We start from the raw sequence: 14,755 nt of genomic DNA on the forward strand, positions 1-14,755 counted from the left end.
TTGTGTTTTCACAGCTTCAATAAAGCGCCTTACCTCTCCTTGGGGCTACACAATGTTCAGGGTTATCTTTATCACCTTGCACACTGAAAGCCAGTATGGGAACGACTATGGTTCAGCTCCTGACTCCTTCAGCCAGTTCATTCCATGATGGCTTGATCGCGAAGCAGGCAGGCCGGCTGGAGGCCTGCACATGGAAGGCAGTGCAGGGAGAGCACTGAGTCCCTCTCACGGTGAACCACGGGCTGCCTAACCATTTCCTCGAGGAATTTGAGTTATTTAATATTCTTGAGCTGCCACCTTCAATACGGAGGATATCGACTGCAATCCCTGGCCCGGGTGTGAAGCATCGCTGTGGCTTTGCCATGCGGATGGCCACGCAGTGTCGACACTGCCCGTTTGGAACGAGTGTGGGCAGTTCTCTCTTTGCACAGTAGTGTGGAACCACAAAAGTGACCAAGCAGGCAGAAACCGTTTAAAGCCATCTTAATAATCAATGAGGAAATGACAATTGTTCTGTGACCTTTAAATTTTTTTTGTCAAGACATTAAAAGCTATCTTACCAATGGTTACAAATGTATAGAGAAATTTAAAAATAGCAAAACAAATATTTATTTAGTACACCATAATTTAAAACATTAGAAACATTGAGAATTCCAGTGTTTTGTTTCTTTGTAAAAGACATCAAGAGTAGTTTGAATGGTACTGGCTTCTGCTTATTTTATGCCTTAGGATACTGAGACAGCATCTTTTCTAAGCTTTGGAGAATTATCTCTCTGAGTTTAGATCAGCTTCTAAGACTTTATCCTTTCTGCTTTCAACATTGTGAACATCTCCAAGAGTTCCTTTAATGTGAAGTGTTTTCCCAGTGTCACTTCTTCTGGGGCATCTCCGTCCTTTTGGGCACAGCCCCTTTCCTTGTTTGTATCGGTAAGTTCACCTTCATTCAGCTCCTCGGGCTGCATGTGGGTCTCTCAAAGAGCAGCAGCTTCAACACTCCCAGGAGCATCAATTTATCCTATAACTCCATTTATATTCAATCCAAATTTCACTGCCAGCATTGTCACTTTTCATGTCTTTGATGAACATCATCTCTGCTGGCCAATTCCTTCCTTCAAGTATCATAAAACGTCATATGGGTTTATCACTGGGAGTGTCTTAGTCTGTTTGAGCTGCTAGAAAATGCCATAGCCCGGTTAGCTTACAAACAACAGACATTCATTTCTCACAGTTCGAGGCTGGAAGTCTAAGCTCAAGGCCAGGCAGATTCGATATCTGCTGAGGCCCCACCTCCTGGTCCTGGACAGCCATCTTCTTGCTGTGTCCTCACGTGGCAGAAGGGGTCAGGGGCTCCCTGGGACCTCTTTGTAAGGGCACTGATCCTGCGCATGACGGCTCCACCTTCGTGACTTACGCACCTCCCAAAGGTCCCAACTTTAAACAGCCTTACACTGGGGGTTAGGATTTCAATATACGCATTTAGGGGGACTCAGAAATTCAGACTGTACAGGGAAACAAGGAGACAACACAACTCCAGGCTTTGCTGTCCATGCATGAACTAACAGATGTGCACAGCCAATCGGCAGCAGACTTTGGAAGGTCCCAGGTGCCGAGCTGGGTGCAAAGGACATGGGCAGGACCAAGCAGACAGTGTCTGCTGCCCTGTTGTGGGACATGACCCTAGGCCATGTTTCAGACCCTAGGCCTGGCCTCCAGTCCTGTCCTGTGAGCTGAGCTGAGTTGCCTCTCATTGCTGGGGCTGGTGTCTCATGTCTACCAGTTAGGGTTCAGTTATAAGCAACAGGAATTGACTCAGGCTAACATATTCAGAGAAGTAAGTTACTGGAAGGCTCTGGGGGACCCCAGAATTGAGGAGCACGACACCTGGACAAGTGGGCTCAGAATGAGAAGGAGCCCAACAGGACTGGGAGCTGAATTTCGGGAAGCTGTGACTATTCCAGTTATCTTCTGCTATGTAACAAAGTACTTCAAAACTCAATGGATTCAAACAGAAACCATTTATTTTGCTCGAGTCTGCAATTTGGGTAGGTCTTAGTGGGGATGGCTCATCTCTTCCATAAGGATGGCTTGGCTGGAGGCTGGAGGCTCAACCTTTGAGATGGCTCACTCACAGGCTGGCAAGGTGGCCCTGCATGTCAGGTGGGCAGCTTGGCCAGGGGCCTTGGTTCTTCTCCACAAACTGCTTGTGCTTCCTCACAATGTGGTGGCTGGCTTCCAAGACCAAGCATCCCCAAAAAGCAAGGCAGAAGTGCATGACCTATTTCTGACCCAGCCTCCAAAGCCACAGGCTATCGCCTTCCCATAGTCCATTGGTTCTTCTCACAAGGGCGGAGTGGCAAATCCACGCTCATCACGACAAGAGCCACGAATTACAGAGGGCAAAAACTGACGTCTGACCACACAGAACAAGCACCGCCAGAAGCAAACAAGCCGAGCAAGGGGCAGTATCTGCACCAGAGATGACAGCGGTGGCAGAAGAACGGGCAAAGAATATACACGAGAAGCTCACACTGAGTAAATATTATACCATGGCCAATGAATGTAAGAAAGGAAGCTCAAGCTCACTGAAAATTGCCTCAAAAGAACACGACACTTTTTATCATGACATTGGGAAATATCAAATATACTGAATCTAGTCCCTGCCAGCAACGCGTGGGGAGGAAAGGAAGCCCTCAGTGCTGAGTTTGGTCGTCAGGAAAAGCTGGCACAAGATGAAGACGCTTTGGAAAGAACAAACCTTAGGAACAGCCATTCCACTTCCTAGGGAGACAACCAAACACACGCAAAGATGTGCAATGATGCCTTCACGACATCCTTTACGATCCCGAACAGATGGAAGTTTCCTCGACACCCTCCAGCACAGGACCGACTAAAACACACGATAAGCACCCGGCACATATTACCAATGAAGATGGCTGCTAGGGGCTGAATCGTATCCCCCCAAAACTCATTCGTTGAAATCATAACCTCCAGAACCTCAAAACTCAAGTGTGTTTGGAGACATGGCCTTCAAGGAGGTGATTAAGATAAAATGCAGTCACATGGACGGGCCCTGACCCAATGCACCTGCTGTCCTTGCCAGGACGGACACACCCACAGGAAAGACCACGTGCGGACACAGGGAGGTGGAGGTCCGCAAGGACAGAGGCCTCAGAGGAAACCAGCCCTGCCAACACCTTGACCTTGCCTGCCGGCCTCCGCACTGTGAGGTAACAGTTTCCGTGTCTAAGCCCCCGGTCTGTGGCACCTTGTTAGGGCAGCCCTAGCGGGCTGACACAATGGGTTCTGTATTTTCTAACCTGGAAAGCTGTCCACATACATTGTCAGGGGAAATTTTACAAGATTACAAAGTGCAGTAAGTACACAATAGATGGCTCAGAAAGCATTTTTTCAGTGAATGAAAAATTGCTTAGGAACATGTATGAACCTGGATAGCATGTATACACACATGCAAGAAAGAAAAAATATACCAAAATATTTTCAGTGGTAGGATTTTCTTTTTCTGAACTTTTTGCAATAGATGCATGTATTTTTTGTAGTGAGACAATAAGCTAAATACTTTCAAACAAAGGAAGGAAAAACCTCATTTCTACACGGTTCCACTGTCATTGGGTAAAATCCAAACTCCTTATCTCAGCATTCAAAGCCTTTCACAAACAATCCTACCTGTCCCCTTCCCATTTCCCTCCCGCTCTGGCCCCTACCCCTACCCCTTTAAGTCTTGAGGGCTCAAAAGCCACTCCCTACAAAAGATGTCCTCTCCCAAGCCTGGCCTTTACCCCAGGCTGACGCCCAGAATGCCCTTCCTACCTGATCTACCTGTGCACGACCTCTGGCTTCTGGACTGGGCTCAGACATCACCTCTCCCAGGAAGGCATTCCCGACCTCCCCAGCCAGCGTGTGACTGTCCCCTCTGAGTCCCACAGCAGCAAGAGCCATGACCTCTCTTGCACACTAAAGAGCTGTCCTCCAGCTGCCCAGCCAGGGGCTCCATTTCCCAGCTCCCCTTGCATCCGGTGGGGCCATGAGACTAGTTCTGGCCAATGGGACATGAGGGGGGTGACACATGTCACTTCTGGGCTTACGTGTTTGGGAAGGGAGTGTGCCTTCCCACACGCTCCTTCCCCGAGGGTGGTGAAGCTGAGGGAGCCAGCAGATGAAAAGGGCCTGGATCCCAGCATTACTCTGTGGAAGAGACTGCTGACCACATGGGAGCACCCACAATGGACTGTTACAGGAGGATAAGCGTCAGTGGTGCTAAATCACTGTGACTCGGGGCGCTCTTTGTAACTGGCATTAATCAGCGTGTTTCCAACAGCTGTAACAAACGGTCTTCAGCATCCAATCCACCTAAGAGAACATCCTCTTCCCTCAGAAACTGCTCACCCTGCTGTATGCAATGGCCAGTCCACGGGTGAGCGTCCCCAGCAGGACGCGGATGCCGTGCAGGCAGTCAGGGGCTCCTGCGACTACTGCTTCATGGGGAGTAAGACAAGGACTCATGTGACACGCATTAATTATCTCATTCAACACCCACCACAGCCCTGAAAGACAGTGCTGCCACGCTCACCCCCATCTCAGACGTGGTCAGCCAGGCATGGCCTGGCTGGACAACCTGCCGGAGATCACTCAGCTAGGAAGGGGTGAAGCTGGCACGGGCACCCTCTGTGGGGAGGGGTGCTGGCAGGAGAGGGGACAGCCAGGACTGAGTCCAGGCACCCACCTGTCAGCCTTCCAGACCCGCCAGGTGACTGCACGGGTTAGGGACTGCAGAGGTGACACCATAATCCTTACGAACAGTAACAATCCTCATAAAACAGCCAGTGGTCTGAAAATGGGATGGAGGACAGGTCTCTTAAGAGAGAGAACAGTCAAATGCAGGTGCAGGATTTTGAGTCCTGTGTCAAACCACCCAACCATAAAAGACATTTTTGAGACAACTGGGGACACTGATAAAATGGACCAGCATTTAGATAACAAGGATTAGTACTCAGATTTTTAGCTGGGATAAGAAATGCCCTTAACATTCAGATATACTTGCCGACATAATGGTGAAATGGCAGGCGTCTTGGGTTTGCCTGAAAGCTCTTCAGCCAAAGCAGGGCCGTGTAAATGAAGTGCAACCCAATCCTGACAGCGCTTGGAGCCAGAGGGTCCGATATGCTACCTTTTCTACTTTGGTACATATTTGAAAGTATTCATCAAAACTTTTTTGAAATTATAAAAAACAATCAAAAGCTAATAGTAAAAGTAGCTCTAGTTCTCTCCCTGCTTTGTAGACAGGAAAGCTGGGTCAGAGGCCAGAAGCTGCCACGGGTACCACGGGTACCACAGTGACGGCAGGGCCAGACCTTAGGCCTCCAGTGGCAGCAGCCCCTGTTCTCAGGAGGGGTGGAGAAGGGGAGGCAGGAGGCCAGGCCACACCAGAGGAAGCCCTTGGCCTGCAGTTGAAGATCCCATCCCTGCTTGGGGCAGCCCACACCCCCAGCTGGGAACCTCTGAGCAGCCTTTGTTCTGCCTCAATGGGCCATTCAGCCCAGGGCTCTGGAGGACAATGGCCCTCGCTGTGCAAGGAGGGCAGCACAGGACTCCCAGGTGTGTCCTTATTCCAGGCCAGCCAGCAACGAACTGCCCCCTGGGCTCAGGAAGAGGACTCCAGACACTGCCTGGGGACAAGCGTTAAGTCACTTTGCACATGCTGTTCCTCCTGCCCAGAATGTACTAGAATGCCATATCCCAACACACCATCACTCCATGGCCTGGGAATACCACTTGACCTTCAGTGCCTGAACCACTTGTCCTCTGTAGACCACCACCTGTGGCCACCACCACCACCACCCACCTGTGCAGTAGAGGGGATCTCTCTCCTACTGACACATCCAATTGCCTTTAGTCACTGCACAGCCAGCCTGAGCACCAGGCCAGGCAGTCTGAGTTCAAATCCCAAAACCCTCCCAAGCTCAGCACATACTCAGAACTACTACTATGTCCCTGCCCTGTGGGTCCCAGCCAATCAAAGTGGTGGTCAGGAGTGTGGGTTCTGCAGGCAGATGGCCTGCATTCAAACCCTGACAAACTCTGTCCCTTACAAACCATGTACCACTGGGCAAGTACCCAAGCCTCCGTTTTCTCCTCTGTAAAATAGGGAGAAAATGCACACATCGTCAGGTCTTGTGAGTATCCAATAAGATGCACGTAGCTTCGTGTCTGGCATACAATATTATAGTATGTACCCAATAAATGCTGAATCATAGTGATTGTTTTACAATTATTTAATCCTAAAGTCCACATGGGTCATCTTGCCTGAGGGCAGACTGGTGAGGTGTCTATCTCTGCAGGGCCTGATTTAACTAACAGGACTCGCCAGGGCGCTGTGGGGCTTGCAGATTCCCCCAGCAGCGCCAGACCCTCTCCAGAGGCAGCCAGGTCTCTCAAGGGCACCCAAAACCCTGGGACAGGAGGGTCCACACTCCAAGAAGGACACAGCCTGGCCGGTGTCCACAACGTGCTGGGCAAGGAGATTAGGGAGCAGACTGTGAAGAGAGAGATCTGGGCTCGTGGAAAGACAACATCACCAAAGCAGAGCCCAAGGGGCCTGGGTGCCTGTGGGGGCACATACCGGTACAGAGAGGCTTCCAGAAGAGCCTGGGTGGTGCGTGCAGGTGTTGCTGTACCTGACAGCTTGGCAGCCTTGAATGCTGCTGACCCACCCTTCTTCCCTGCCCCCTGCTCTGTCCTCCCCCTCTGTCCATTCCTTCCTGGGATTCTCTCTGGTTTGTGACTCCACAGCCCTCCCGTTCTGCCTCCTACTTCAGTGACCATCCCAACTCTGTCCCTGTCACAGGTTTGTTCCTTGTCTGTCCCTAGATGCCAGTGAACCCTGGGGCTCCGGCCTCAACTCCCACCCCCACCCTCACTCTCCCAGCTCCAGCTACATGGGCTTCCTCTGGGCCTAGCACATAGAGGGGGGGAGTCCAGAAATATTTGTTGAATGAATGAGTTAAGGTCATGACCTTGCTCTTCCACTTCGCATGTCCAGCATCTAACATTGCCCAGGCACTTACGGGGATCAGTAAATGTCTTTTGAACAAAAGGAAAAAAGTGTCCAACCTCATTGGTATTCACACATGAATTAAAACAAATATTTTTCATCTATGATATTTGCAGAGGTCAAACAAATTAGACTACCTAATGTTGATCAGCGTGTGGTAAAACAGAGACACTTTCTGAAGAATAATTTGGTGATATGTGTCAAGAACACTAAAAACGTTCACAATCTCTACATAAAATCACAAGCATAAAACTCCCTCTTAAGGACATTATTCCAAAGCTGGGGAGAATGGGATTAGGGAAGAGTCACACACAAACATCAGCGATCACAATAAAAGTAGAAAAGACATAAAGAAAGGCGACCTAAATGTCCAGCAACGAGAAGGTGGTTAATTGAACTACTGAATTATGACACATCTATCATATGACATATCTATCATACCATGCAGCCAATAAAATGATGGCTCTAAATACCTGTACTGTGGGGTTTGGGGGAGGGGCTCAGGTAACCAGCTACCCCTCCTCTGTGCTAGGATTTGAGAATACACCGGAAAGATGGGCAAGATAGGAGTCAAAAAATCTGCTCTATTTATTGTAAACCTGGAGGAAAAAATGAGTTAGGGACCGTACTCCACCTCCCCTCCTTGGGCCTGTGGGGAGAGGAAGGTCTAAAGTCTAGAGCCTAAAATAAGAGAACTGTAGAATAGCTTGTGGGGTCAGAAGTCCAGTGGGTGGGGATCAGGGCCTGCAGAGTAGCCTGTGGGGTCAGGGGCCCAGTTGGTGCGGGAGGAACCTTTAAATACTATAACCCCGGCCCCTAGAAAAAAGTAACCCAATGGATGGCAGGCCCTCACCATTTCCACCAATCACGATGGGAGGCGGGGCCAAGGTTCCACCCTACCCAGAGTTACCCCAAGGTAGGACCAGCTGTGTAATTTGTGCAGCCCCGGGCCAAATGAAAACGCAGAACCCCTTGTTCAAAAAGCCAGGGAAAAGTGCCATTAAAGATAATGGAATATTAAGCTTTTTTATGTCTTCCACATCTTGTCATGGTGTTAATTTGCTATTTAATGTCAACTGAAATTTAAAAAAATAAAAATTTAGATTCTTAGCGTGCATTTCATCACTCATCATTCAATTGTGCAATTCCAATTTTAAATGTAAACATAAGAGCATTTAACAGGAATGTAGATGCACAATTCGTATTTTGCGTATGCAGTTTGTTCTTACCAGGGCAGTGGACACTTTAGGAAACTAACACAACTGTGTTTATTTCTCTTCTGATTATGTGCATGTTCTTACCAACGCTCTCTAGCCCTGGCTCGATGGTAAATAAAGGACTGACAGGAAAAGGAACTGTGATGCCCTATTTCCCTTTCCTTCTGTGTCACCATGTTCAGCGTCAGTGACTGGCTCATACAGGGACAAAACAGGAAGAAGAAAGGATACCACAGGGCTCCTGGGTCTGGGTCATTCACATTTCTCAGAAGTCACTGCCTTAGGACAGCAGTGCCCCAGAGCATCAGTGGAGAGACGGCCCCTGCTTATTCAGGACAGACGTGCTGCCACGGAACACGGGTGGCTCCACCCTGCTCAGGAGCTGAGGGATACTGAAGTGGACGGCGTAAGCGAGCTCCGGGAGCTGCTGCCAGGAACCACAGACACGCCTGCTGCGTGTGTTCCTTGCTCTTTCCCCAGCTCTGCTGTCCCAGCCAGATCCCGCTTGCAAAACATGAGCTCCAAGACGAAATGCTCACGATTTTCAAGCTGGCAATGGCAGAGAATCAACCCACGCCCAGGGTCCTTCTGAGTGTGGGGTCCCTACATGACTGTACTGGTTGCACACCCACAAGGCCGGCCCTATAGCAAGGCCCTGGAAAGCTCTAATAATCTCATACTAAACTAGAAAAGTGCCTTCAATATTGTTTATACAGAGAGAATACAGCTTTTATTAAAAACAGACTTGGGCATTAAAAAAAGACTGGAAGGAAACAGCGCGAGTTGCCAACAGTGTGGCTCTGTCTGGTGGTCCTGCCTCTCTCAGTGCGTTGCTCTCCGGCGACCATCTCCACTAAGCCCCGGGCACCACACAGCAGCTCCAGTTCTCAAGGCCTAAAACACCCTCCTACAAAAACATCCTTTAGCTCTTGGAGCTTTAAGGATAAAAACCAAAAGCTGGAGCAAGTAACAACAACAAGGAGATGAAGCGGAATGATTTTACTAGAATTTGGTTTCCATCCTCCAGAAAGAAAACGAGAAAAACCCCACTCCGTGACTGCACCAAGCGTTAAGATAGGGTTGACTAAAAATAAACGAGCCTCCGGCTTACAGCAGGGTGGGGCTGGCCTAGACAAAGGTTTGGGGAAATGGGCAGCAGTAACCTTTTACATGCACACAACTTCGGTGTCCACGCAGCCTCGTGACAGCCCAGGGCACCAAGCTGTGCAAGGAAACTGAGGCTCAGAGAGGCTGTGTGATTGGATGGAGCACACCCAACAGGCCCAGCCTCAGCTGCCTTCCCCCACCACTGAAATGGAGCCCACACGCGCTGTGACGCCCAAGGGAAGCTTATGCAAGTGGCATCCCCAAATGGAAGCAATGGAATAAAGAATCGGACTGGTCCACATCCGGATTTCAGAAAGCAAAGCTGGCTCTCCCCATTCTCCCCCTGGTGGTCAGTGCCACCAACTAATTTCCCCCTTCCTAGCCTCAGTTTCCCCGCGGGATGGGGTGGGAGATGGGCTAGCCAGCCTGACAGTAGTTCTCAGGGCCAGTCTAACTCTGGCCCCTGAAGAACGGACATCACCATTTATTGATAATATTTACTAAGTGCTGTCTGTGCTCCAGGCCCTGGGCTGGGCATGCGCAGACACAAAGTCACTCAATGCCTTGAGTTCACTTGAGTTTCCTGAGCGTATTCCTTCCGAGAAGCAGGGTGGGGAGTTCACAGAGAAGATAAAACATCACGCAACTGGATACCCCTGTTTCAAGTGATCTAAGCAACACCGCAGAGAATAAACCGATGCTCAGAGAGACTGTGGGGCCCACCCAAGACCACGGACCCAGAGCCAGACCCTACCAGGACCCCAGGTCTCCCCACACAAGACCTTAGGCTCTCTCATCTGCCCTCAGTAGGACCACGGAGAGAAAATTGGAACTTGGCATCCTTGACTTGAGTGAAAAAAAAGAGATAAAAGAGGATTCCTACAGCAGAAAAGCAAACAAACAAAAACCCCTCTCGGTGTTATGTCTTGTGGGTCTTGGTTGCGAGTTACAGAACAGCCTCCTGGTTTTCCAGATGAGCAGTCCAGGCCGTGTGAGTGGGGTGCTGACGGCTGCAGTAGCAGACAAGACTTAGAGTGTGCAGCAATAAGGACAGGTACAGCTCATGTAACTGGGAGCCCAGAGCTGGGGTGGACATCGGGCCTGAATGTCACCACAGTCCCCGGTTCTCATCACCCTCTGTCTGTCATGGTGCCAGGACGGCTGCCAGCAACCATAGGACTTCCACGTTCCCATCACAACAGAGGGACCAGCTTAGCCACAGCTCTCTCTGCTTCCCACTCAACCTCCAGAACTGCCTCTAAGTCCAGGCTGGAACCAGTCACCACATGGGGACAAGATTACCCTTGTACCTTCAGACCTAGGAGTGCCTGAGAGCTCTTGCCAGGAACCATGCGTGTTCTCCATGGGAGAAGGGAGGCTGGGTGTTGGAGAGATCGGCTGCAACATCCATCGTGAGGGTGCAAATCTCACTGCATGCTGGGTCTCACACCACACGCCCCCTCTCCACTGCAGTTCAGGCCTGGGTGGAAAACGGAATCCAGAGCACAACTAGTTCAGACTCTGAAGACAACTCCATGTGGTGGGAGTTCCCCTGCATTTCCCCAACCATAAAATCGGGACAACTCTGTGGGGATAAAGAGACTGGTCTGAAATTGCGTGTGACACCCCAGGATGGGGGTTAGGGAAACCCCCTAATTTCCATGGATGCAGGAAGCACGTGTATCTGATAGAGGCTGGTGGCTGAGACGCTCCAGGGAAGGGAAGCTGTGCCTGTGGTCCCAGCAGAGAAGTGTGTTCCGAAGTGCCTCACCCGTCAGGCACATTCCCAAAGGGACCCAGTCACTGCCAGATCTACCTGGTCAGCCTCCGCCATCTCCCCTCAGCTGAGCTCCTGTGTCCGGGCCATCACTGCCTGCCCCGGCCAGACCCCGAGAAGGGTGTGCTTGGTAAACGGTGCTCAGTGAAGGAAGTATGCATTGGTTTTGCATGTCCAGTGTAGCCTAGAACCAGCTATTTAACTCAAAAGTCCTGGGGCCTACAGCAAAAGAGAACGGAGCCAGGAAAAGTCCTTTCGAGAATCACATCCAGCTCTTAAGAAATGTCTAAACAGACAGAGACTTCCTGGCACCCTCTCAACCCTGGGATCCCTCCACGGTCCTAAAAGTGTCAATGGCACTGCTCTCTCCACACCCTGTCCCCGTCCTTGCGAAGTTCTCTGTGCCCTGAGTGGCCTGCACGCACACCTCGTAATCACAACCCTCGAGGCAGCCGAGCTCAGCCAAGAGTCAGCATCCCCCCCAAAAAATCCAAGCTGCCCTAACTTACCCCAAGATGTGAACAACTAACAAAACCTCAATCTTCCCAAGGTATTTGAGATTTTATAAGAGACCTGGGAACTCAAGTAGGACTCCCACTGGCAAAGATGACGTTTAAAGGGTGAGAAGAAGTCGGTCATGAGAAAGGCAGGAGGAAGGTGTTCCAGGTAGAGGACACAGCAGGACAAATGCCCTGAGGCAGGAAAGAAGCCACCCACTTAAGGAACAGGCACTAGACAGGAGCAGCTGGGGTGTAGGGAGTGAGTGTGGACCCAAGGACCAGGTGCAATAGGAGTTTGTGCACCTGGACCTGGGTCTTTTGCAAACTGAGTCTTAGCATCCACTATTTGCTCATAAGGCTCTTCCAGTTACAAGACTTTTAAATTATAAGTGTCATTAATTAAATGCCTTCTATAAGCCAAGCACTGTCCTGGGCACTTTCCATATTAGCATAATCACTGATCATCCCAACAACTTTGTATAAGCGGCCATTATTATTTCTCCCTTTATGAAGGAAGAAAGTAGAGCTCAGGAAGGTTTAGTATTTGTCCAAGGTTGCACAGCACGTGAGGAGTCAGAAGCAAGATTTGAACACACGTCTGTCTGACATCCAAATATGTGACCTACCCTGGGGCTCTGAGCATAAAACACAGTCAAGATGCAACAGTATGAAAGTCTGTTTTTATTTAAGGAGGACAGAATTCTCATATATCCTAATTATAATAATGACTGGTGGTGTTTCCTCTTCTGATCTTGTTCCTCTCTGCATGGCTAGCAGCTGAGCCCTCTGCCCTACACTCATTGGCATTCCTCCTGGGCCACGGGCAGGGCCAAGCCTTGGTTTCTTCATCTAGAAAGTGGGGTACGGAGTGTGTGAGAGCGGCTGCGAGGCTCCAGCACACAGGGGGTGCTCCACACCCTCTGGCGGCGCCTTCATCACCATCCCACCTGGTCCTCACAGGAGCTCCAGGCCTTTGCAGGCCGGAGTCACTCCCATTTTACAGATGGGGAAACTGAGACATGATGAGAGGATACTCCTCTCAAGGTCACACGGCTCCCGGATAGAACAGGGGCTACACAAGGGCAGGGAATCTCTGTCCGGTCCCAGGGACACAACAGTGACTGGATGTAGCAGGTGCTCAGTAAATATTCGCTGAATGGACGGAGAGAGGTTACCACTCTGCCTCCGGTAACTGCACTTGCCCCTCGCCGTGCCCGCTGCGAGCTGGCGGATTTATGAACGAAAGCGGGGTGGGCAGGGTGAGGAAGGAATTAATGTTTGCAAATGTCCACCGCAGGCTTTTTACTTCTAGTCACAGAACGAACCCCGCGCCCTACTCCTCATCCCCAAAGCGGAGATGAGAACCAGGCGTCCTCCGGGTGCCAGAGGAGCCCTGCCAAGATCCGCTCCCGCCAGAGCCAGGCCACTGGGGCACCTGCCAGCAACCCGCAGGCCTCTTTCAACCTGCCGCTCAGCAGGCTACGAGCAGAAAAGCACCCCCGGACGCACGCTGATCCCTCCCCAGCTTCACCGAAGCGGGCGACAAAGGGCCGCTTCAGCTCCCGCGCCTCCCACCGCCCCAGCGGGGCAGAGCGTCGCCAGCCCGCGGCCCGCGGCCCTGCCCCCTCTCCCTGCGCACACCGGGCGAAGCATGACTCAGCGGTTCTCCTGCGGGCGCGGGAGCGGGGAGCGGACCCCGGCTTCCGTCCGCCCGGGTCACACGCCCAGCCTCTGCCTCCTCGGCCTCTGCGGGCTCCGGTCCGCTCGGCCTCATTTCCGGCGGAGCCCGGCTTCGCCGCCGCCTGGCCCACGCGGGTTCCCCGGCAGAGGCACCCACGCGCACCGCCCCGCAGGACGCAGTGCCCAGGGCTCTTCCCACGGGGCCACCCACCAGGGCAAGCTCTTGCTAAAAATCCACAAACCCTTCTGTTGCCAGGCCGGCAGTCCCTGGGGAAGGTGCTGCCTGTCTCCACCCTGGGCAGGCCTCCAGCACCAGTGGCCCCGCCAACGCCGCTCGCTGACACTCAGCGGCCAGGTCTCCCCGTCCCCACCCTCCCTCGGGGCTCGCTGTGCGGGCCCCACCTGCCCTGTGCACGGGAGCTGTCCCCAGTGCTCCCTGGGCGAGGCTGAGCAGAGGGACCCCGGAAGTTCTGGCCTGTAAGAGAGGGGCGCTGACCCTGTGGATTCCACCACCCTCGGGGTGGGGGTCAGGGTAGGGGTGGGCTTGTAGGGCCAACTTAGGGGATTTTAAACGGGGCCTGTTTGGGGTGGCATGTCCCACTTTTGGGGGGAAATCCTGACAGCCCAGCTGCTCCTGCCTCAATATAACTCACCAAGAATAAAAGGCCAGACGCAAACCAGCCGCCCTCTCCCTCCCACCAGGGGACCCTGTCTCTGGGGGCGCAGGAGGGGCCCAGGGCAGGCGAGCCTCTCAGGAGTATCTGGCAATGGTTGTTATTTCTCTGGGTCCCTCTTCTTCTTCAGGGAGTGGGCAGCCTAGAAAATTCTGCGAGCTTTGGGCAGAACTGAAATGGCAAATCCAGGATTTTAAGCCATTACATTTCCCCAGGATTTCTTCACCAGATTAGCCACAGCATGGCTTTTTAAAAAATGATGGCCAGGGCCGAATCAGGATTCCACCCGACCAGGGAGCGGACAGCTGCCTCCCGGAGGGCGGCGCGGAAGAGGGCGCTGCCCTGGCCGGGCGCTGGGCAGCGGGGGCCGGTGCCCTCGGACTCCCTCCCTCCCGGGCCCCGGCGGGTGGGGTTGGGGGGACACGACACACATCGCGCGGTCCAAACCTTCGGAGGGCATTCGGTGCGACGGCATCCCCACGCCGCGGCGGGCCGGAGGGGGTCTCAGACAACACGTACGTTACCTTCAGTCACATAGCTGTGGTCCCGCAGGAAGCTGTGGTTAATTTTCCGCGTGTCCGTGTCCTCGCCCATTGAAGGCCGTGCCCGGTGCCCTGGGCATGCCCCGCCGCCACACACCGATGCAATCCGCAGAGGTCGCGCCGGGCGCGCGGGCCATGCCGCCGCAGCCTAGCAGGGGCGCGGGCCGCCGGGGCCCCGGGGGGCGGGCA

The 14,755-nt window shown here is 52.3% G+C and overlaps 1 protein-coding gene across 1 annotated transcript in view; it reads right to left on the bottom strand.

The window, feature by feature from the left end:
• Positions 1–14,755, bottom strand: part of PPP2R2C (protein phosphatase 2, regulatory subunit B, gamma) — a 139,896-nt gene extending 125,141 nt beyond the window's left edge. Inside the window, exon 1 of the mRNA XM_012665112.1 lies at positions 14,549–14,755. Within this exon, the coding sequence (XP_012520566.1) occupies positions 14,549–14,618 (70 nt within the window). The 5' untranslated portion in view covers positions 14,619–14,755. The remainder of the gene's footprint in view (positions 1–14,548) is intronic.

The sequence above is a fragment of the Propithecus coquereli genome, unplaced genomic scaffold (assembly GCF_000956105.1).
Source record: "Propithecus coquereli isolate 6110/MARCELLA unplaced genomic scaffold, Pcoq_1.0 Scaffold962, whole genome shotgun sequence".
NCBI classification, from domain to species: domain Eukaryota; kingdom Metazoa; phylum Chordata; class Mammalia; order Primates; family Indriidae; genus Propithecus; species Propithecus coquereli.